Below are 23,610 nucleotides of genomic sequence, written 5' to 3' on the forward strand. Positions count from 1 at the left end.
GTGCTCCTCTGTGAGTGTGTGAAATGCGGAAAGCTGCTCCAATCACTCATTTGTTACATGAGCAACGAAAGGGGGGGAAGCAAAAAAAAAAAAAGAAAAACGAAAGAAAAAAAAAGATTGTGAAAATGTGAAATGTAAATTTCTCGTTGTGTTCAAACCGACAAAACCGAAACCGAACCAAAACGCCAATTGCTGCAAAGTGATTACGAAAAGTCGCTCTCGCCCCGTCTCTTTCCCTGCAGTCGCTTTCTCTCGCTCTTTCGCTCTTTTGCTCGCTCGAAAAAGTTTCACCCGCGGCACGAGTACGGAAGTTATCCCACGGCAGCAATATTTTTTTCTGTTGGATGCCATATCTCAATATCTCTTCGCGCCAGCTGAACTGAACAACTCCATTCCATTTCATATCTAACGGATGCAACTTGAATCGGCCATCTCGTAACACGCTAATCGCTGGCGTTAATCTGTGCAGCTAAACGCCTCTTGGGCTTCCCTATCCTATAAACCAGCCTCACTTCACTTCGAGGGCAATCGAATCAATTAACACTTTCGTCGTCCACGCACCAAAAACGACCCACGCAATCGGCCGAAAGCAGCCTCCAGATTTGATTGCTTCGATTTCAATTTTGTCATCTGGGGTGATTACAATGTTGCACTGTGCTCCAAATATGGCCATAAATGATAAGTCTACCATAATTATCAAAACAGGGTGATAAATTGGTTTTTAAAAATAGTTTCTTATGCTTCATAAACCGATTGAAATAAACTTATTGAAAAGGAATTTAGAATTGTATTTATAATATTCATTGTCCTACCAATTTTTACCTGTTTTCTGTTGGCATGGTCACACTGCAAAAAAAATTCTAAAAATCTTTGATGAAAGTTTAACAATTTCTGAAAATATCTTTTTTAAATCAAATATTTAAACACAAATATTTGAACCACTGTGCTGGGGATTGACGGCGTCTGCCTTGATTGAAAATTGGGTTATTGTCAGCGACCCATTCAAGCGGCGATGTTATTAAACTTTTGTTTTATTTATGGAAATTAGTGTCAAGTAAATCATGTGCATGAGCATTTTGCAATATCGCCATATACACACACACTAAAAAAGACAGGCAAACACACTCAAACACATTGGAAAGCATTAAGCGAAATTTCTATTTCTAAAACAACACCAAAATCCATTGAAAATCGATTGACGGTGGAGAGGAGTGGAATATGTAAGAGCGGTGGAGAGGGGAGGAAAGAGCAGCAGGGGTCAGCTGGGCAATGTGAAAGTCCCAATGAAATTGAGCCTCATTGAAGATTCAATGACTAAGTGGAAAGGTGAACCAGTTGCGATTGTTTAATGTTTCCGCAAAACGAAAAAAAAACGAAAGGAAGTTGAACCGAACGCCTCCAGTTTGGCGGAGCGAAAATAACATGAAATGCCCAAAGGTCGCTGAACGTCCGTCTCCGCCGGCCTTTGATTTCAAAGATGAGTAAATCGGCATCAAATATTCGTCGCTTTATATCGCCCCTTATATAGCCTCTGTGGCATAATTAGCCGAGTGGGCGGTGATAACTTTGAAATTGATCGTGATGATCGGGCAAACACACACAGACACAGAATAGCAAACTATAAAAAAAAGACCTTTCAATAAATTTCGAATGCGAGTTTGCCTTGGAATTTTTGTTGATTTATTGAATAGACCATGAACCTTTAGAAACCTTTGCCGAAATGTTCTTGGTAAGCAGAAATTTTATAAAATATTTGAAGTATTTGCTTATATAAACTTAAAGAATTTAAATAACTTTTCCGTTTGATAATATAATAAGCACTTAAGAAAATATTTCTAAATGGCTTGGGCTTAAATTTTTAAACCAAAAGAGTTGAAAGCCCACTGTTAAGTCGCTGAAAAATCTTCAATGACATTTTCGAGCCAAATTTTATTGCTGTCCAACTACTCGTTGCCAAGGCAGAAATTTCGGCTATAACTCAATTACCCAACCAATTTCACAAGCTGCGCCGACGACCCCCGCCCACAAAGCGTAGTTGCTACTTTCGACACCTCGCAGCGTCGCAACTTCAAAGGGTGCTTGTCGTCTTACCAACCATCAACAACTACAACAACAACAACAAGAACAGTAACAACAACAAACGATGACAACAACAAGGAGGGCCGCATTACTGTCCAATTTTCACACATTCTAGCAATGTCAGAGGAAACGGCCTGCGAGTCGAGACCATCTAACTAATGAGCAGGCAAGCACTCACTTACCAAGCGGCACACACATGATTTGCGAGGCGGACAGAAGCTGAAACTGATGCGATACGGATACGGATAGGGGTTTGGTTTCTTGTCTTGTGTGGCCATCGCTGCCCAAAAGGACACACACGAAGCCCTTTTGGCCCTATGCTAATTTGCACGCCATAAATGAGACGAATGTGCCGAGTTGCTGGCCATGTGAAGTGTAGTTGCAGTCGCCGCAGTAATGTACTGTGAAAAATACTATTTGTTATATTCCTTTCTATTATTCCGTTTTGCTCCATCTGGAATATCTCATAGTTCCATCTAAAACCATAACGATATAATCTGAAGTTCCGAAATCCATTGGTTCTGCATTTTCCAAAAGGTTATATTTTCTAAAATGTAACTAAAATTCTGAGATTTATTTGAGTATCATTTTGTTTGAAACAAATATCAAAAATGTTCAAATTTTCCCAGTGTACTACCAAGTAGTTGTTGCTGTTGCCTTTGCAATTGTTGCAAGTGGAAAACTGCTGCGGCCTGCCGTGGATCAAGTAGAAAGAAGTGGGAAGTGGATGAAGTGGATTTGGAGTAGCGTCGACGGGGTGGGATGGGGAGTGAAAACGCCGGCTGTAAAATCTGCAGCTGGGTGGCCCCGCCAGAGTTTTGTGATGATGGGCGACTGCCAGCGACATGTGTTGCTGGTTCCTATATACTCGTGCTTGGATGGCTAATGCCACCGACAACGACAACGCCCCATTTGGATACACACAAACATGCCGAGTACAAGCACAACGTGCCACCCAAATAAAAGAGGCAAAAAAAAAATCATTTGCTGACAAAGGACGACAGCTTACGTTCCCCGGCGATGTGCGTCGATAGGGCGTTCCAATGTCATTTGTTCCTGAAGGAACAACAGGCAGGATGCACTCTAAAAAGCTTAGGCTTTTTAAGAATCCTTTCAAATTTTATTTTTTTTTAATTCAATTTTCATATTTTTACAATCGTACGAAGGTTGTATTTTAAACCGCTTTTTTTGTATCCTTGAGTTGAAACTTAAATTTTTAATTGTGTATAAAAATGGAGGACATTCATATGTTTGCTACTCCTTGGTGACTTTTCCATAGCCCCGGATTTCGATAGCAGCCCTGTGCGTATGAATACGTGAATAGGAAGCCGATGAAGGACGCCATCGAAGGCTGGGTGGTCAAGGAGGGGGCGGGGCACCGGATCGGACCGCCTCTGTGACCAAGTGATTACCGTTTATCGCCACGCCAAGGACCGCCGGCATAAGTAACCTCCGTCCTGGGACCACACGCGCACACCCACTCGTATACGCAATGTTCGAACACACGCGCAACCATTTATCAGCTGGCCCTCAACGCTGTCTCTCTCGCTCGCTCGCGCTCTCGCCCTCTCTCGCTCTTTGCACTTGCGCTCGATTTTCAGTGTCGCTTTGGGGTCTCGCTCTCTCTGGTTCTCCCCTCTCTCTCACTCTCATCGTTGTTTCCTTTAAATACCCAGTAACCGTAGAGATGAGCAGGGTTTATAAATAATATAAACTAGGAAGTGCTTAAACTTAATTGAATCTAGTTTTATAATTTGAATTGAGAGAATTCTATATCTTTGAAAAGGTTTTCCTTTTCGGATTCTGAGTTTCAATAGAGTTTCAATAGACATGAAACATCAAATGATTATGCAGACGACTCTGTACAGGATACCATATAATCTTATCCTTTAGGTTTGCCACTCGTTTCCATATGTGCTCATCGACCTCACATAAAGCCAGACGAAAGTGTAGGTGTGCGTTACATGGTGAAACGCAGAGAGAGAAACGAAACAAAGTGAGAACTGAAACGAGCAGCGCTGCCGGCGTCGCGTCCGCAGTCGACGTCGCAGTCAGCGTCGAGAGTGGACGGCTGAAATTTTTTCAAATTTCAGCTCATTTCGACGCGCACTTTCAAACGGAGCGGTTTGTTCGCTCGTCTCGTTTTCGATTCAGATTCAGATTCCGATTCGATTCCGATTCGATTCGCCTTCTCGCTCGCTTCGTGTGTCGCCCACCAAATATAAAAAAAATCAAATATACTACTCGAAACAACAAATCGAGCACACACTCGAAAATTATACAAATCGTAAGGCAACTAAAATAACAAGCAAACGGCATGTGGCAACAAAGAGATTTGTTCAAATGAAAAATTTATAAGCACCAAAAAGTTGAGCAATTTTTATAAACCAACAGAATCTGTATATTTAAATAAAAATCGAATAAGGTGTGTGAGTGTTGAAGTGATTGCAATAAAAATTGTAAAATGTTTGAGCCCTATGTGAAAATCAAGAAAAAGCGAAGTGTTCATGAAATCTATGAAAATGAGAATTTAGAGCAGCAGCAACAGCAACAGCAGCAGCAGCAACCTGCTACCAGCGATAATTGTTGCTGCGAGAACGGAGAGTCGCAGAATGGGCCTGAAAGTGCAACGGCAGCGGCAACAGCAACATCTGTAGCTGCAACATCTGCGGCAGCAGCAACAGTCGCCACAGGAGCAGCGGCAACCAGCAGCAGCAGCGGCAACTGCAGTCGCCTGCAGCAATTGATATCGACGCCACCAGTATTATTGCGCAGATCATCGCTGCAACAGCAGCAGCAGCAACACCCACACACGCCAGCAACAGCAACACCACCGCAGCAACAACAGCAACAGCAGCAGCAAGCTGCGCCTTCAGTTTTGCAACAGCATTTGGGTCACCTGAATTACGAAAGTGGAGCAACTGCAGCAGCAGCGGCAGCAACCAGTAGAAGTGGCTCGGCAACACTGGCGCAGCATTTGGCAACACCCAGCAACATATTGCAGGCGGCGTTCGGCAGCAGCAACTTGCAACACATACTGACACGGTCCGCCCCCTCGCCATCGTCCAGTGCGATTTCCTCGAACAACTGCAGCAGCGCCTGTGCTGGAAATACGCACTACAACGGCGGCAACAGCAGCAACAGCAACAGCAGCAGCAATCACCACAGCAACAGCATCATTGCCAGCCGCCTGTTTGGAGCCGCCTCCTCCTCGTCAGCCTCCTCTTCGGTGGCAGCCTCATCATCCTCCTCCTCGTCACATCATCTACACAGCCATCATTCGGCGCTGACCAACTCCATTACGAATCGCATCAATCAGTCCATCAGGCGGCATCTGAACCAGCAGCAACATCACCATCCCCTCAGTGCATCCTCATCCTCTTCTGCATCCACGTCGTCATCTTCATCTTCATCATCATCATCATCGTCGGCCGCCTCATCCTATCAGCAATCGTCGGTACAACAGCAACATTATAATTGCGCCCATCCTGCACAGCAGCAACACCATCACCACAGCAGCAGCAGTAGCAGCAGCAACAACAGCAGCAGCAGCAGCAACAACAGCCATCATCATCACCACCACAGCAGCAGCAACAACAGCAACAACAACAACAATCAACAGCAACCACAACAATCTCCTCTGTGCCTAGTATTATTAGTTAAATGCCCCAATTCTAAGGAATTTTGTAACGCCGCCGCAAATTTCTGTGATAAAAGGTAAATATACCACTCCAATTGGCCCATTTACACTCGCTTTTCCCCTTTTTGTATGTATGTGCAAGTGTGTGTGTGTGTGGTATGTAAATGGTTCTTTTGACAGTAATTAAATGAAAACAAAGAACGGGTCTTAGTAGGGCAACTAAATGTATTTGCATTAATAATATTGCAGCTTAAATGCCAGCCATTGGCATTTGTGCATATGAGCCATTTACACCTACGTAAATAGCAGTAGCTATGGGAAGTACTATTTATATGATAAGTCGGAGGTCTTGAGTGTGCGACGATCAGTAAATGACAAAAGTTGAACTTTAAAGCCTTATCTGATTCGATTCGTTGCGAAATTCTAGTTAACTGGTAAACAAAATTCTTACTAACAAATGGCAATTTGTATTCGTCTCTAAACAAAGCTTTTGCTTTATACAGGAAACTCTCAAAAGTTACTCACTAAAATCCGAATTTAACCAGTTGTATTGGAACAGCCAAAAGCCGTATTTGAAAGGCCTTCCAATTGGCACGGCCTAGCAACAAGTAATTGGTATTACCAGCTGGCCCACAATGGCCCGTGTCAACAATCGTTAGCCCAGCAATTGGAACACAAATCCACTTGAGATGTGTGGCCCAGAGTGTGCTGATGACCCAGTTTATTGCCCAGGACCTTCTGCACCCTGAACTACTTACGTTCTGGGCCATATTTCGAGTAACCATTGTCACATCCTTGAGTTATGGCCACAACAAACAAAACCGCCGAACAAACAACAGTTTGTTTTGTAAAAGTTTCTCTGCCTCTTTTGATGGCTTGTATGTAGTATATATATGTATATATGTATATGTATATACTTATATTTAATTTTGATGACTTGTAGTTTTCTGTATAGCCGAGAGTTCGGTTCGTTTCGGTTTTAGTTAGCAACCTCGGAGTAACCTAGATGGTTTTTTCAGATGACCTTACTTGCGTAAGTAATTGGTTTCTTTAGTGTGGAGACTACTTGATGATGATTTGCTTACCAATTCTATTGATCAGGCCTAAACACCCCGAGTTATACACACATTTCCTCTATCGAGAGCTGGAAAATGTCGTAACTTTTCCCCGGGGCGAATAAACAGAACTTAAGTAATTAAGTTTTCTCTATATATCAGCCACCCTTAATAGCTGCCATATCGCGCTGTCTCTTTCGATGCGAGGAAGGCTTTCTCTTTCACACCGACATGCTCTCCTTTTCGTTCTTGTTGCTGCTTTCACACGGTGACCCCAAAAGGCGTTCGCCTAACCTCAAAAAGATGAACAGAAAATATAAAACAATTTTGTAAACACAAATGCCGATGGAAGTGGAGGTGGGGTCCCCGCCCGATGTGTTTTATCTCTTTTCACCCAAAGTTTTTTTTTTTTTTTGTTTTTTTCTGGTTTGAGTGGCTCTCAATTTTCGGTTAATTAATGGGCGTGGGCGACTTGCGTGCCAACCTTTGTCATTTGGGGTCAGCAAACAGCTGCAGCAGCAGCAGCAATACATCAGCAACAATACAGCAGCAACATCAACAGCAGCAGCAGCAACATCAACAGCTGCTGCTTTGTCATTGAAGAAGAGAGCTGCAGAATTGAGACCATGAGCTCGTGCTTGGTTTCTTTCTTAATGCTTTTGACCATGTGCCAGTAATTGTTATTATTTTTTCTTATTCTTATTCACTTTCCACTAGGGCTGCGTTCTGCTTTTCATGCACTTGTTGCTCATTTTCTTTGGCCTTGCTGCAAATTGCCCGATAATCCGCAGTATTTCGAACAAAAAATGTTCTTTGTCCACAGCCGCCGGCTGGCGAATCTGAGTCATGGGCCATTGATTGTTGACTGTTCTTTATCAGCTTACTTAAATATAATACAAGGATTTTGCGGTTAAAGTATATATTTTGGTTGATTTCGTATTCTATTATTAAAACTTCCCAGAATACGTATATCAATATCAGTGTTTAACCCCAAAAACCCCTTCGTGAGTTTCGAATAGAGGATGTACACTGTACAGTCTTCCCTTTTGGTTTCGCTATGCGGTTTTTGTGTTTTATCTGCTCGAATGGGAAGAGACGGGAAGTTTGCTTGACTGATTTTCGCTGTGAAAGGGCTGCCGTTACTGGCCATGTTGCTCTGCGATCGATCCCCAGCAACATGTTGCTGCAACATTATGCAACGAACTTTTCGGGCTTCCGTTTACTAATCAATTCCTTTCACCAAAAGCTTCAGTTTGACCAATTATTAACCACAGATCGTGTTGGGTTGCATTGCAACTTTCCACTTTTTTACTGCTTGTTGTCTCCCCCATTTTTTTTATAAATTATTTAAAATGTTAAACTTTCAAAAATAGCGAAATTAAATTCATTAACATAGCTGCTGTGAAACTGAAGCAAGTAAAATCTTCCTTTTTTTTATATTTTTACTATAATTGAACTGAAACCAGAGTTTTCACTTTGTTTAACACATTTCGCCCAATAATCGTAAACCGAAAATCTCGCCCGGGTCTTTCACTCAACCCACATTTTATTTAGAACAGATACAGATCTCTCGAAGAAATCAGGCAAGAATTTCTAAGCCAATAAAAAAGAAGATCTTTTAAGCCAACAAGATCACGACGCTTGCGCCTAAAGAAAAAGTAGTAGAAATCCCAACAAAACGACGCCTCGAAAAAAAAGAAAGAAAAAAGAAAGCACGACAAAAACAAAATGTGAAAACGCATGAAAGCCAATTTCATCTCTCTCACTCACAATTTGTTTAGAAAGTGCAGAGAAAGAGGTAAAAGCGGCAAAATGCAAACAAGCTAAAAAGTTTGGCCCAAAACGTTTCAATGAAAATTGGGCACACAACATGTGGTTTATTATTAATTTATTGATTTCATTTCTGCTCTGCCCGCAAACTTGTTTGCTTGTGAAAATTTATTATCCAACAAAAGCAGCTGGTAAAAAGCGATATATATGTGCATATGTATTTCGAGACACGCGCTAAAACGACAACGTGCATTCGATTAAGAGAGAGGTAAAGAGCAAAACTAAGAGAGATCGCTTAAGCTCGGCTTGGAGATACGTCATCAAACAAGTTTTTACGATTACATAAAGTCTCGTTCCGCTGTCAGTAAACGTGCTCTCGTTTTCGAGCTTCGGCTTTTTGTTGTTGTTTCTCGTGTTTCTTGCTTTGGGTTGATTTATTTTTTTTTTTTGGTGAAACTTGCTGCAAACTTTGCTGCCGGCGTCGACGTCAAAACGCCTACGCGCATGCGCACTCTAAAAAAATATTTATACTGGAAGACTTAGGAAATTATACACAATTTCTTTGAACACTTAATAATAATGAACTAATCTTAGTTTCTTTACTCAAATAGTCACACCTAATTTCCTATGCCGTGTGTCACTCATTTTACGTAATCGAAATATGTTTTTCCCTCATTATTATTTGCGATTAACACAAACACAAACTTTCATTTATGCTGCAATCCCAAACAAGACCTAAAAAAATAAAACAAAGTGTCAAACAAATGTAACAAAATCGGTTTTGGTTTTTGACGGTCCAGTTTTTGGACATACAAACTGTGACACACGTTGATTAGCATTTGAAGTCCGAAAAGCAAGCAACGGCAGTTATGTAAAAATTAACAACATTAAACTTATGCGTGGAAAATAGGACGCGAGTTTATTGTGACATGGTTTTTTTGGACAAGATTTTTCGAAATGATATCAAATCTAAGAAACATGATTTAAAGTAGGTTGCTTTACTTTAAAGATTTTTCTTCTCTGCTCAATACTTGATTACTCCAAAGTTTATTGATCCATTAATTGGTTTAATGCGAGCAATGCCGAGGAAAAGTCGAATCATTTAAGGGTATAATTATGGAAACATAATTTTCCACAACTTTCAATTGTTTTCATTAGTGCGAAAAACAATCGCATAGGCCAAACAAGGCAGGAAAAAAGCAACAGGCAAATTTCACTCTACTTACATGATTTCGTACGCTTTATATAACAACTACAACTACTGCGAATCGACTTTCACGAAAAACTGCAAGCAAAACTGCAGACTGCTGCGAGTGCGAGCGAGAGAGAGAGCATCAATGGCCGAGCGAGATGGCAAGCTGGGGGCTTGAGCTTTCTCTCCCTCCGCAGAAATGCCAACTATAAAGTAACTCCAAAGGCAAATGGTCGACGCATCGAATCGACGGCCGCGTTGAGTTGAGTGAAAGACCCAAAACGAAACCCCACCGAAAAGGCCAAAAACCAAAACGAAAACAAACGCAGCCAAAGCGAAGAAACCGAATGAAATGTTGAGCGTGGGAGTTTTTGAAATTAATATGCGTCAAACTGTCGACACTCCACGGAAAGAGTGGAGAAAGATTTTCGAAATGTCGTGAGTCGTTAGCACACTTTAAAAAGCCAAGGATTGGAAATGGGGATTAGCTTTCATATAATTAATTTTAAAAATGCTTACTGGAAAACTTAGATATCAAGTTGTATAATTTTACGAAAGTGTGTTAAATACCTAATAATTCTATAGATAATAGTTGCTTCGCTTTTTTACATAAATTGTGTTTTATTATTATAAAGTATTTTATTTTTATAGAGGATCCTTTACTTCTGCTTATTTCGCCATGTGCCAAAGTTAATCATCTTTTTCTTAGGTGGGTGTCATCATTGTTTTTGTCTTACGTTGTTCAAGATCTTGTTGCCTTATTTTGTTGTTGTTGTTGGCGTTGCTATTGCCTCTGTTGCATTTGTAGCGGAAGTGAAGTTGTCGAGTTCGTTTTGGGAGTTGGACTGCGTTGAGTTTCTCTTTTGAAATCATTTTCATTGGCATGAAAGTTCACATTATTTAAATTAAATTGCTGCCGCCGCCGTTGATGTTTCTTCTTCATTCCCTCACTTTGGCTGGCGACTGAAAAATGTATCTTTGCATCTGTATGTTGTGTTTTTTTGTTGTTTTTTTTTTTTTGCGACGACGGCGGCGCCGCATTTATGTAAAAACCAAAAGAAAAGCAAAGAAAAGCGTTTCCTTTTGGCTCGAAAACAACGGCGACAACTGAAAAGCGTTTTTCACTCAACTCATTTGTTGTTGTTTAGGCGGCGAGTGAAAGGAGCCTTTGTTGTTGCTTTTGTTGTTGGTGAAAACGCCAAGTGAAAAGCCATGCGATAATTTGTTGTAAAAAAATGAAAAATTTTCACCATTTTCAGTTGTCGTTATTGTTTTTGTTGTTGTTGTGTCTGTTCGTTTCGTTTATTATTGCCTTTTGTTGTTGGTGCCTTTATCAAATTTCATTTAAATGCTAATGAAAAGTTGCCGGAAGTGTGGAAAGCGCCAAAGCGAGTCGCTGGCAAATTATATAACTTTTCCTTTTGTATTTTTTTTTGGGTGAAAAGCTGTAGTCTCTCTTTTTCCCGATGAGCAGCTGCAAGTCGAAGAAACCAGTTTTCCTGCGCTAAAACGATTTATTAAATTTCTTTAACGCGTGCGCTCCCTTCATTTGTCATAAGTTCACGTACTTTTTCTGATCGAAGAGCCCACACAAATGGCGGATCCCCCGGGGAGAAGAGTTCTATGTATCCTATGTATCTGTCTGTGTCGAAATTCCGATTCTTTGCGATCCATGACCAACTGCATTCGTCGCATCCCAGCTGTCGGATGTTTGCCCAGACCTTTTGGCCCTGATCCTTTGGACCACTCACATGCCATGTGGGTTTATTCTGCAGCAGAACTAATGGTTTCTGGTGGCTAAGTAAGCAGATCGAATGGCATGACTAAGAGAAAAGGTATGGGCTACAAGGGATTTATGAACTCATGGAGAGGTGTGTGTTTGCTAAACAATTTAAATTTATTTACATTGACCATTCAAACAGAGGAATGACCATTGTTAATACTGTTTTTGACTTATTTGGTTTAAAATATAAATATATAAGCAGAAACAAGATTGATTTTATCTTTAGCTTTCTTTAGCTGATTAAAACTTATCATAGAATCACCTTAAAATGCTGTTACTGCCTAAGTTTATTGCTTTTGATGACTCATAGTTCCCATTTTTCCACGTTTATATTCGATTATAAGGTTCTGAATGCTTTTCGTTCCCATGCTTAACCTTCTTTTGCCCAAACTTCTGTGATTTTGTCATTCGCCTTGTGGCGCCAAACAAATGATTTTCAATGTCATAGCAAAACAAAAATGTTTGCCTCTGGCCCTTGGCGATAAAGAGAGGTGTATTCGGTTGGAGCGAGAGGGAACTGGAGGCCCCAATGCCAAATCAATGTCATTAACATTAAGGCACACTCACTAAAATTGAATAAAGCCGCTTTACCGAGTGCTAAAAACGCGGTCTACGGTTTGTTCACCTTGACGAGCTGCGTCAACCTTTTGATGGCTCGCACTCATACCCATCACTCACACTTACACACACACACACACACGTACAAATACTTACACACACGAGGCCCATTGAAGGTCCTTCAGCTGGATTTGATGATGGCCATCAAATCGCCAGCAGCCGCAGAAAACGGGCAGCACCTTGAAAATCTCAGCCTTGTCGAGCTGAGCTGAGCTGTAAATCGCTCGTGTGCCGCAGCCTTGCACAGATTTTCCGACTTTTTCTCCGCTTGGCTGTGCACAGGAAAAACAAATTACAATTCGATTGGAGTTAGTAATTGAGATATCATTTGGTTTGCTCCTTGAAATGCATAGTTGTGTATAAAATACCAAAGGAAATGATCTTTGATCTTATGTTTCAAATTGATTTGTTTTCAGAACTTTCTTGCATTTATCTAATAAACAAACACTAAAATACAATTAACCGTATTCTTAATTATTTTTAGCTAAATGTTATTTTGAGTTTTGTTGTAGGTTTTCTATCATTATTATACCATTTTTTTCTCTCCGTGTAAGAACGCAGCTTCCTCTGCCATTTGCCGTCTTCCATCTGCATCTGCGCGACTGAAAACACACATGAAAAGAACTGTTGTTATTGTTGCTTTTGTGTGTCAGATCCTTCTGCCCGTCCTCCCCTTCCCTCTCTTCCTTCCCTCTCTCCCCTCTCCCCTCTCCTCTCCTCTCCGCTCTGCGTTTTGCACCTTTATAAGATGAGCTACTCGCTCACGTTCACCTTCATCCTCAACTGCGCTGACCCATTGTTTGTCAATTTTCCACTCCTGGCTAACATTTTCCTAGTCCATTGTTTGTTGTCATCTGCAGTCTCCTTAAATCCTCCTGCCTGCCGAGATTTTCCAGGTCCATCAGTCAGTTTTCCTTTGCTGCTCCTGCGCAACGGTTGTGTTTTCCTTGTGATATTTTAACGTGTTTTTTTTTATTGTTGTACTGCTGCTGCTCTTTTGACAATCTCGAAAACCTAGTTGAAAGCTTCGAAAGCTCTATCGTTATCTCGATTAAATCTCTCGTTCTCTGTTAATTGCCAATTTCTGTGCGGAATAACGGACTTTTTTAAACCCATATATCAGCCATTATGAACGCTGCACTTTTTGGCGCATTTCGTTTCGTCTTGTCCACGCGTTTGTGTCTCGTCCATCGTTTTAATTAGAAAATATATAGCAAATAGAAACACTTTTTAATTCGAAAAACATTCTGTGTGATTTGTGTTTTTTCAACGGGCGGCAAGCTGGAGAACTCGCTGCTGTTGAAACTGCTCAATCTTTTGGCCAGGCACTCGAATTCAGACACCAATTTAGTCAAAGTTGAATTCGAGCGCAGCATCATGGATCTCATACAAGAGCCAAGGTGACCCCGAGTTTTAATTATACCATTTTGAAGTGTTCTTGGTTGGAAAAAATATAATGTTAAACATGCTAGATATCTCCGAAAATAACCTACAAGTTATTTTAATTAATAGTTATTTATACCTTCATAGCGTTTTAAATGTATAAGACCTTGATTCTCATTGGTGCTTTAGACTAATAAATATAAAAAATCCATATTTATATTTATAAGTACTTTAAGTAAAATTGATCTTTATAAATAAATCTGTTAAGTATAATAATTGTATTCAAAAATATTCTTAACTAATTCCAAAATTATTTCCTTGAATCCTTGCAGATTGCCGGTGAACGAATGTCAGGCAAGCCAAACAGCTAGAGTCACCTCGAACCTGCACGCATCCAGTAGCACGATGGCGGTCAGCCGTGTACCCTCGCCGCCCTTGCCGGAAGTTAATACGCCAGTCGCCGAGAACTGGTGTTATACGCAGGTAAATTCAAATCCCCCAAACGGATTAAATTTCGACATCCCTATGCGGCTTTTTCGCATTCCTATGGATTGGCAACCATCTGAGCCAGCCGAAGCGAACCCAACCGATCGGATTTCACAAATATTGTAAACTGAATCCATTTCGTTGTAAGCCGGCAAATGCATTTCCGCTGTGAATGCAGGTACATTTGGCTCAGATGGGTGAAATCGGATAACTTTGTTGTTACACGATTGGAAATGGGGAAAAAGCTGTTAGCTACTGAATTTTATTAACCATATTTATCTTTCTGTTTCGCAGGTCAAAGTGGTTAAATTTAGTTATATGTGGACCATAAATAACTTTAGTTTTTGTCGGGAAGAGATGGGTGAAGTACTCAAATCGTCCACATTCTCAGCCGGTGCTAATGACAAACTGAAATGGTGAGTAATTTATTACTTTTAACCTATTAACAATTTACTAAAACAATTCATATCCTCATATAGGTGTTTACGGGTTAACCCAAAGGGTCTTGATGAAGAGAGCAAGGATTACCTTTCATTATATTTACTGTTAGTCTCGTGTAATAAATCAGAAGTCAGAGCCAAGTTCAAATTTTCCATACTGAATGCCAAGCGTGAGGAAACCAAAGCCATGGAATCCCAAAGGTATGTTCTACTATCTATTATTTAATAAATGGCTTTTGGTAATAATTGTTTTTATTTTCCCGCAGAGCTTATCGTTTTGTGCAGGGCAAAGATTGGGGCTTTAAGAAGTTCATCCGCCGCGATTTCCTGCTGGACGAGGCCAATGGCCTTCTGCCCGAGGACAAGCTGACCATCTTCTGCGAGGTCAGCGTCGTGGCGGACAGCGTGAACATCTCCGGACAATCCAATATCGTGCAGTTCAAAGTGCCCGAATGCAAACTGTCCGAGGATCTCGGCAATCTCTTTGACAACGAGAAGTTCAGCGACGTCACGCTCTCCGTGGGCGGTCGGGAGTTCCAGGCGCACAAGGCCATACTGGCAGGTAAGATTCTACACCAAGAAATATTCTAAAGGTTAAAGACTAAAAAAAAGATTATATGACAACAAACATTTAGAGGTACGCCACTTGATAATCGGAATTAATTTGGCGGAATTATAAACTCAGCAAGTGCAATTTTGATTCACCTGTTTTTTAAAACAATAAACTAAACAATTTCTTAATATTTTTATTTACAGCGCGCAGCGATGTCTTTGCGGCCATGTTTGAGCATGAGATGGAGGAGCGAAAGCTGAATCGTGTCGCCATAACCGATGTGGATCATGAGGTTCTTAAAGAAATGCTGCGATTCATATACACGGGCAAGGCGCCCAATCTAGAAAAAATGGCTGATGATCTCCTAGCGGCTGCTGATAAGGTGCGTCCGCCTGCCCCAAAAAGCCAAATCGAATTGTTATTAATAAACTATATATTATTTGTCATTGCAGTATGCACTCGAAAAGCTGAAAGTGATGTGCGAGGAGGCGCTGTGCGTCAATCTCTCTGTAGAAACAGCAGCCGAAACACTAATATTAGCTGATCTCCACAGTGCGGATCAATTGAAAGCACAAACGATAGATTTCATAAATACGTGAGTTCATATTGATCATTTAATCTTAACGAAACAAGTAACTAACTTATGGTTTATTTACAGTCATGCCACCGATGTGATGGAAACCTCCGGCTGGCAAAATATGATCACAACACATTCACATTTGATAGCGGAGGCATTTCGTGCGCTCGCAACACAACAAATCCCACCAATTGGACCACCAAGGAAACGCGTGAAAATGAGCTGAAACAACAATGCAACAATCACACCAACAAAAACAACAACAACAAAAACAACAACAGCAACAATAATAAAAACAACAACAGCAACATCAGAGAACCGTACACCAACAACAATCAAAAAGCAACAACCCAATACCAACAATCGATCCAACATTTGCAATACATTTGATGAGAACTTGAACCAATGCAGCAGGCATTTGAAATATTTGATCGATCGATTGGCGGCCAACCTCAAGAAAACATACGGCAATACTACAAACACAATAAATTATATCAACAGCAGAAAGATAATGCAAATGCAGAAGCAGAAGCAGAGCAGTTTATTGTTTCGATTTCAAGTAATTTAATTCACTTTGATAAAACTTGATTTTAAATGTATTTTATTTGTTGATTTAATATTACCTATGATTAATATGTTTACGAGTAATAATTATGAATTAATTTTAATCTTAAGTCCAAACACAACTTGAAACAAAAGCAGCAATTTAAAAAGGAAAAAACAAACAATTAATAATACCAACAAAAAAAGAGCATAAAAAACAAAAAATGGAAAAATTAAAATTAAATTAAATTAAATTTAAAGTAAAGTAAAACGTAAAAGTATAAAATCGAAGGCAGAAATAAAACAAAAATAAAGAAATTCACTGAGAAAGCGTAACTATTATTATTATTATAATTATAACGATTATGATTACCGATTACTGCGTATAATTACAAAGCGTACACTTTGATTGTGATGTATATTCGATGAGTATGACTAATGAGTAACGAGTAAATGAGTAATGATACGGATATGATAATGAAGTTGATTTATATATTGTGTATATGTAAACTCGGAACAATTTTTAAAGCATTCAAGGTTTAATAGCACCCGCCCACCAAAATCCACGCCTCCCCCTTTGAAATTGAGGAGAATGTATAAATTTATTCTTTATCACTGGGATTCCCCACTGTCCCTAACATCTATCTTTCAATATTCACTTCTTTATCTTTAATTTTTTTGCTTCCTTTTCTTTTCTTAAGTATTTAAACTCAGCAACCTGTTTCTCTTTGTTTAAGCGCAAATGTAATTAATTTGTTGTACAAAACTATAAAAACAAACAAAACATTGTCGAAATAAATGCAAGCAGTAGCAATTTGTGTATAGTAAGCAGATAAAAATTGAAAAAAAAAAAACAAAACCTATAATGCATCGATTCATTTTGTAAAGGGGAGATTCTCTTGGGTGGTTTCTCTTCTGATTGATTCAGAACATTTTGACTTTTCCACAAACGAAGGTTAAAAGTACGAGTAAAGTAAACGTGATAACAATTTATCTAACTATTAAACGAAAAACGGCGGTGAAGAGATGACATTTTTATATGCTAAAATGCAGATCGTAAACTTGGTGTGTACAATTCAGGTATTCAGGAAAGGGTAGAATTTTTGCAGTAAATTAAAATAGTTATGATAGGAGCAACTATTTGATCGCTTTCCAATGTATGTGTACTTCCGATTGACTTCGCATGTGATTTGCTATCAAGAAAGTGTAAATAAACTAGCCTTAGTCGCAGCAATTTAATTTTGTTTCGAGTGCACAATTAACTAGTTACAAGTCCAATGCTTTAATCTGTGTATGTGCGTGTCTGTATAGTAATAGGTAACCAATATTAGCCTTTGGAAAGATCGGAAGCGCGGGATGACCGGTAGGAAGTTGTTTAATTTCGGCATGCTTAGCTTTATTTATTTCGCTTAATCTTATCCTAATCAAATCTAATGGTGGTCATCCCCGGCGGCAGGAAGCACTTGTGGTGTTCAGTTTTGTGTTGCTCTGCTCGCAATTGGAGAGAAATAAGTTTGGGAAAGACAAAACTAGCCATCTAAAATGTGTATCTAGTAAGCCGACAACTTTTATGCATGCCAATCTAAATGTGTAGAAATTGACAAACAAAGAACAAAAATTCTGCACTAATGGGCAATACAACAAGTGACAGCAACAAGACATTTTTAAAAAGCGAAATTGTAATTGTATTTAACAATATTAGATAATAAATTAATATGTTCTAAAATTACGCCGACGGTTTATTTCTTCTCCTGCTCCTCGAGGAACTGCTGCAGCAGTCCTCCGTCAACGGGAATGGTTAGCTGTTCGGAGCCATCAACGCTTCGCTTTGATTTGACCAGCTTGTGATCAAGGAACTCTGTAAGCTGCGCACGTAGGGCGAGATCTGAACTGACCAAGAAGGCCTCGCGACAACTCGAGTAAAGATCTCTAAACGGCATGCCCTGGTATGTGGCATTGCCCTTATTCTTCAGTTGGTACTTTACTATCAGCATGTAGATGCCACGCGAATTGGTCGTCAGCGAGGAGAACACACTGCGCATCGAGGAGAGGGCCAGTTCGCCGGAATTTTGCACCAGCAGGGAGTTCTCGAAGGCAGTTTCATTCGTATATGGCAGCATTGTGGTGCAGTCCCACCACGAGAAGTTGAAACTGCTTAGCTTTCCTTGGTCCCAAACTGGTAATAAGGAGACGTTAATTAGCGAAGTCGAAAAGGTAATACAAATTAATAAAAATACTCACGCAACGGGGTATTAATGTGATCAATGGATGCCAGCAGATGAATATTTGGAACCCTTGCTAAACGCGATAGAATCGCTTGTGCCTTTACATTGCGCAGCATCGCTCCATCCAAATTGTGTACAATAAGAAACAAATGTGTCTCCGGTATCAGGGCAAACTCCTCCTCGATCATATCCACCGCTTCATGAGGATTGGCAGGACTAACGCCCGCGTCCAAGATCTCACTTGTGATGCTGTCCAGCACATCCTTGAGCGTCAAGCTGGGAAAGAATCCATTGACGACCAGCACTGTTTGCTTATCCAGTACCTCCTGATGGAATGACTGTAGTAGCTGCCGCTTGGAGCCCAATCCATAGAGAAGTAGATTGAAGCCTTCGTTCAGGATGCACATCCACTTCGGGAAGTAAGAACGATACTCTTCCATTATAGCATTAATAGAGGATTCATGCTCCGTCGAGAGCTTAATTTTAGATAGCAAACTAAACACACGATCAGCTGCCAGGCGGGGATTCTTCAAACGATCCAATGTGTGATCCGAGGTGAGAATCTTGCTGCTGGCGTGCGAGTGAAAGTATCCATCGCTCTCGGGCACAAACTCATTCGATTTCTTGGCCCTTGCTGTTTGTCGGAGACGAGCTGCAGATGGAGTTTTTGGCAGGACGGGCACCACAATGGCACGACGGGCCTTGCAGGGCGTTTTTGGCTCATCATCGGCTGCATCATTATCATCAGAGTCGCCGTCACTGCTCATACTGCTGCTAGAGGAGGATTCATCATCACTGGGCCGAAAGTCGCTCTCGTCTGCGGAGAAATCCTCATCCGAGTCGGCCACTATTTTAGCAATCTCTAAAAGGTTATAATAAACGTATTCATAATTCATGAAAATAATTAACAATTTTTAAAAGGACTACTCACGGTTTTTTACACGAGTTCGCACATGTGCAGGCGTCTTTGGCTGATCGGTTGACTTCTTCCGCTTTGTATCTGGAGTTTTGACCCCCAGTCGTGGGGTTTTTGGAGTCTTGGGCGTGCGAGGCGTGGCATTCAGGGCGGCTAGGGCCATTGCATCACGTTTTTTGGGCGTATTGAAGCCAAACATGCTGGTTCCGGCTACATTGTACTCCGATTGGATGAGGTGAAGATCCTTGGAAGTGGGCCTCTCTGCATTCTCCGAATCCTCGTTAGACTCTTCCTGTTCTTCGTCCTCCGGCTCCTCAGTCTCCTCATCCGTTATCTCCGCATAGTTTAGTACAATGCGCTCCTCTTCGGGTTTTCCATTTGATTCTTGTTTGTAGGCCTGGTATTTTTTGGTGGGACTTGGACGACGTGTGGAACGGCGCCTGGTGTTCGTAGACTGGGATTCTTCAGAGCCTTCAACCAATGCCGTGTTTAGATCCTCGGAGTCCTCTTCCGAGTTCGTAAGATTTTCGATGGATTTAAGGTTTTGCTTCCGCGGTGTTTTCTGACCGCTTTTGGTGCTCATCTTAGTTGTCAAACTGCGGAGAGCTCTTATTTTGAAACTACACAATTGGTAAACAAATAAATTGGTAAATTCACTGAATGCCCAAAAGAGGCGGGAAACAGTGTGGCCAACACTTACTGAAGGAAACAAGCTAAGTACAATTCTAAAAAATAGCTGAAAAAGATAAATGAATATTTACAAAAAAAGACAGGTATAATTTTTTTTATTCAAATAAAATTAAAGTCAGCTTAAGCAAAAGTAATTTGAGTGTAACATAATAATTTTTTTGTTTTATAGTAAATCTGGCTACTAAAAGTTTTTGCCGGTGTTGCCAGAAGTAATTTATCAGTCTGGCAACACAGCGCTACATTTGGAATTATCGTTCAGGTCCCTCTGGTTAAGAAGCGCGTGTTCGTTGAAGCTTAAAATTTGAATTAAATATTCACGTTTAACGCCGGTTCGTTAAAAACATACATCTTCTAGAAAAAGGTACTAAGTTTCTATAAAGTCTTCCAAGTGCTCATTAGTTATTTGATTATATGTACTTTTTAAAACTTATCGCTTTCTAAGAAAAAGTTCCGTTAGTCCGCCATATTTGTCGATCTTTTTTACGTTTCACCGTTCTTTCATTCATTATTATTTTGCGCGGCGTGTTCTCGAAGGTTTCCGGAAAATGACAAATTCGGAGGAAAAGACTTGTGTTGTCTGTGGAAATCCGGCCGGGTTGATGTGCCAGCGGTGCGGAGAACCCTATTGCAGGGACGGATGCCAACGGTTGGATTGGCAGCGACACAAACATGTTTGCATCATAATGCCGTAAGTAAATTAGTAATTAAACTGCCACTCAAAGTCTAACAAATTTAACGGTTTTTATAATGGCACGAAATAAATCAATACACTTTTCAGGCCCTTGGTATCCATTTGGCACGCTCAGCAGCCGCTGAATCCGATCAAGAGCTTGGAGAAGGCTATGTCCAATATTTCTCTGGAAGAATCTCCGGCCGAATTTCAAGCATCGACCCCAGATCCAGCTCCAAAACTGAACCAAACATCTGTGGAGTCGTGTTCCGTCGGTCCTAAGGAGGAGGAACTCTCAAACATTTGGCGCGAACACTTTTTGCCACAAGGAGAAGAGTTCTTCGAGTGCCGTGTAACCTTCATAGAAAAGGACGGCCCCATCTGGGTGGTGCACATTGCCAATGTGAAGAGCATGGAGCGCCTGGCGGACAACTTGCAGCGCTGCATGCAGCAGCAGAAGCTGGTTCGTCTACAAAACGTCAAGGAAGACATATTGGTGGCCATTAATGTGGACAATAAAGTTCACCGTGGCCAGGTGCTGACTGTTGACGAGCAAAAAGAAGAGGCCGACGTACGAATGATTGACTATGGACCGGTGGTGGCCACATCGTTCTGCGATATTTATTCCGCTGTTCCCAATATGGCCAAGCTCAAGGCTCATGCTTTCCGGGTGAAGCTGCCTACAAATACCGGAGTCCAGGTCAACAAGAATCTTACTCTCCGTTTGCTCGGAACCAAAACCCATCAGGGCGTTTATCATGTCCATCTGAAGCCCAAGATGACCATACCACTCAGTTTACCTTTGGAGATGCTGCAACTGAATCCTGAGGTTAAGGTGATTCGGGTCTTTGAGCAAAGTCTAACACGCAACGAGCCGCTGGTGGCTCTACTTCAGATAAACGTGTTAGATCACATAAACAAGGACCTAAATGCAAGCCTGGCAGGAAAGCCAGGACAACCGTTCACGGGACCCTTTCCCGAGGAGAAGTGCACCTTCTTCGTGGCCGCTCGCACTAAAGATGGCTATCGGCGAGCCTTCCTCTTGGACCATATTGCGAGGCCTACGCCAACGTTTTTGGTTTACGAAATGGACGAGGGAAGAGTGTCGATCACCGACGAGGTCAGTCGCATTCCCAGCGAGCTACTTGGCCTTCCAATCCGCGTGTTTGCCGCTCAGCTTAAAGACTCCGTTCCGAAGGAGCTTGAGTCTGATGGTGCTGATCTCACGGTGAAGCTTAAGTTGGATAACACACCGCCAAAGGAAAAGATACGTGCCGCAGATGCCGTGTTGCTTGCCAGGGGTCAACAGATCTGTATGGCACGGCTGAGCACTTTCTTAGGTCAGATATCTGACTTGGGACACAAGTATTGGCGTGAACCGATTGAAAACAATGCTCAAGTGGTCATTACCCATGTCGATAGCTACAAGAAGGTCTACATAAGCTCCCAGGACAGCAAGAACTATCCGGGGATCTTCAAGCGTCTGGAGTCCAAGTGCACTCCTTTCCAGGATTCCAGCGAGGTTTCATTTGGCTGCGTTGTACTAGTTACCTCCAAGCTGGGCTGTTTCCGTGGCGAGGTCAGTAGTTTGAAATTCTATCGGCATTTCGGTAATAACGATTTCCAATCGCACAGGTTTTGGGTACCAAGGACGACAATTATATTGTAAAGAACATTGATACGGGTGCCACCCAAAATGTCGATTTAACTGCGATGCGTATGTCTTGTCGCTTCTTGGAGAATCTGCCCGTCTGCCTGATGGGCGTCCAGCTAAAAACCGTTTGCAATATTCCGGACGCCGCTGTACCAGCAAATAATGCCGCCATCCAAATGCTGCACAACCTTTGCGTGCAGGAGGAAAAACTTACTCTCGAAATTGTAGATGCAGGCACTTCTACTGTGGATCTTTTGTCCAATTTTGGCGATATGCGCTCGTTGGTAAACCAAATGCTGCCACTCATGTTTACACCGGTAAAGGAAGGAACTCCAGCTACTGAGCCAAAAGACGCTCTGACTCCGGCTCCATCCCCTGTTGCCTCGCCAGTAAATCGCAAAAAAACAGATCCTGTTATGCTGGAGGCAGCCATAGATCTGCCCCCGTTGCCACCTTCGCCTCCGGTGTCTCCTATTCCTGTAAATTCGGTCAACTTAACTCAAGAAACCGCAACCAAAGAACCCTTTGAACGCTTCTTTTTCAATGCTATGCCCAAGTATTTGGTCCCCGTTGGGAACAAGATTCCCGTAATTCTGTTGAACGCTTTCGAAATGTCAGAAACCGGCTACATCACCGCCTGTTTCTTTGAGAACGGACAGGTGGCCGAAAAATGTCAGAATCTACTTAATTTGGTTGTCCAACATGGAGCGTGCGAACACAATGTTGTGCCTGGTTACGAGCCGGGGTAAGAATCAAAAAATACTTATATATATTATTTTATGAGCTAACTATCCTATTTTGTAGCGTTGGTGAAGTGTGCTTGGCGCTCTTTAATGAGGATAAGAGTTGGTATCGTGGAGTTTGCCAAGACGTTAAGGACAAAGTGGCAAAGATATTATATTGTGACTTCGGAAACATTGAATACGTGGGCGTTGAAGATCTGAAGCCCATTCCCGAGGATCTTCTAAGTGGCGTCTATGCCACCAAGTGCTACATAGCTGGTAGAATAGTACTTGATTACCCGTTTTTTACATTCATATTAATATCTTCATTTCAGGCTTCGACAAATCCAAGAATTTTAAGGCTTTGGCGCATTTCCTCGTTCATACGGTCAAGTTTGAGTGTGACGTTGAGGAGGGTCCAGAGCCCGATACGCGTGTCATAAGGATCCCTAACATGGAAAATATACTAGACAACTAAGAATATGACTCATTTCGACTTCAAGTTACATGACAACATGGATTGCATTCCTTAATAAGTTTATAGCATAGCGTACACCACCGTGTATTTCAGAAATCAATTAAAATCTTTCGTTTTTTGTTTTGTTCTTATAGAT

The 23,610-nt window shown here is 41.3% G+C and overlaps 3 protein-coding genes across 5 annotated transcripts; 2 read left to right on the top strand and 1 right to left on the bottom strand.

Annotated features, from left to right (window-relative positions):
• The first annotated feature begins 4,171 nt into the window (after window positions 1-4,171).
• Window positions 4,172-16,277, top strand: LOC108092008 (protein roadkill). 2 transcript variants are annotated; one of them, XM_017191438.2, is made up of 8 exons: window positions 4,172-5,796; window positions 13,853-14,003; window positions 14,301-14,422; window positions 14,486-14,647; window positions 14,713-15,008; window positions 15,203-15,381; window positions 15,452-15,594; window positions 15,658-16,277. In XM_017191438.2, the coding sequence occupies exons 1-8, from the start codon at window positions 4,544-4,546 to the stop codon at window positions 15,800-15,802; spliced, it is 2,451 nt and encodes an 816-aa protein (XP_017046927.1). In that variant the 5' UTR covers window positions 4,172-4,543; the 3' UTR covers window positions 15,803-16,277. The 2 variants fall into 2 exon arrangements, with proteins under 2 accessions (XP_017046927.1, XP_017046928.1); XM_017191439.2 differs by lacking the exon at window positions 4,172-5,796 and adding an exon at window positions 13,313-13,537.
• A 131-nt stretch (window positions 16,278-16,408) lies between these two features.
• LOC108092151 (origin recognition complex subunit 2) lies at window positions 16,409-19,955 on the bottom strand. The gene is made up of 3 exons (XM_017191669.2): window positions 19,276-19,955; window positions 18,361-19,206; window positions 16,409-18,295 (listed from the first exon to the last, which is right to left on the bottom strand). The coding sequence occupies exons 1-3, from the start codon at window positions 19,841-19,843 to the stop codon at window positions 17,859-17,861; spliced, it is 1,851 nt and encodes a 616-aa protein (XP_017047158.1). The 5' UTR covers window positions 19,844-19,955; the 3' UTR covers window positions 16,409-17,858.
• Window positions 19,956-20,180: 225 nt separating this feature from the next.
• Window positions 20,181-23,607, top strand: LOC108092124. 2 transcript variants are annotated; one of them, XM_017191626.1, is made up of 6 exons: window positions 20,181-20,311; window positions 20,485-20,638; window positions 20,729-22,199; window positions 22,256-23,019; window positions 23,079-23,275; window positions 23,332-23,607. In XM_017191626.1, the coding sequence occupies exons 2-6, from the start codon at window positions 20,496-20,498 to the stop codon at window positions 23,472-23,474; spliced, it is 2,718 nt and encodes a 905-aa protein (XP_017047115.1). In that variant the 5' UTR covers window positions 20,181-20,311; window positions 20,485-20,495; the 3' UTR covers window positions 23,475-23,607. The 2 variants fall into 2 exon arrangements, with proteins under 2 accessions (XP_017047115.1, XP_017047116.1); XM_017191627.1 differs by having other exon boundaries at window positions 20,186-20,638.
• Window positions 23,608-23,610: the final 3 nt, after the last annotated feature.

Source organism: Drosophila ficusphila, unplaced genomic scaffold (genome assembly GCF_018152265.1).
Source record: "Drosophila ficusphila isolate 14025-0441.05 unplaced genomic scaffold, ASM1815226v1 contig_791, whole genome shotgun sequence".
In the NCBI taxonomy this organism is placed as follows: domain Eukaryota; kingdom Metazoa; phylum Arthropoda; class Insecta; order Diptera; family Drosophilidae; genus Drosophila; species Drosophila ficusphila.

Coding starts and splice junctions, on each gene's coding strand:
- LOC108092008 (XM_017191438.2), top strand. CDS start 4,544: ATGTTTGAGCCCTATGTGAAAATCAAGAAAAAGCGAAGTGTTCATGAA. Junction 5,797..13,852: donor GCAAATTTCTGTGATAAAAG/GTAAATATACCA, acceptor GAATCCTTGCAG/ATTGCCGGTGAACGAATGTC. Junction 15,595..15,657: donor ACGATAGATTTCATAAATAC/GTGAGTTCATAT, acceptor GTTTATTTACAG/TCATGCCACCGATGTGATGG.
- LOC108092151 (XM_017191669.2), bottom strand. CDS start 19,843: ATGAGCACCAAAAGCGGTCAGAAAACACCGCGGAAGCAAAACCTTAAA. Junction 19,207..19,275: donor GCGAACTCGTGTAAAAAACC/GTGAGTAGTCCT, acceptor ATAACCTTTTAG/AGATTGCTAAAATAGTGGCC. Junction 18,296..18,360: donor TCACATTAATACCCCGTTGC/GTGAGTATTTTT, acceptor CCTTATTACCAG/TTTGGGACCAAGGAAAGCTA.
- LOC108092124 (XM_017191626.1), top strand. CDS start 20,496: ATGACAAATTCGGAGGAAAAGACTTGTGTTGTCTGTGGAAATCCGGCC. Junction 22,200..22,255: donor TGGGCTGTTTCCGTGGCGAG/GTCAGTAGTTTG, acceptor CCAATCGCACAG/GTTTTGGGTACCAAGGACGA. Junction 23,276..23,331: donor CACCAAGTGCTACATAGCTG/GTAGAATAGTAC, acceptor TCTTCATTTCAG/GCTTCGACAAATCCAAGAAT.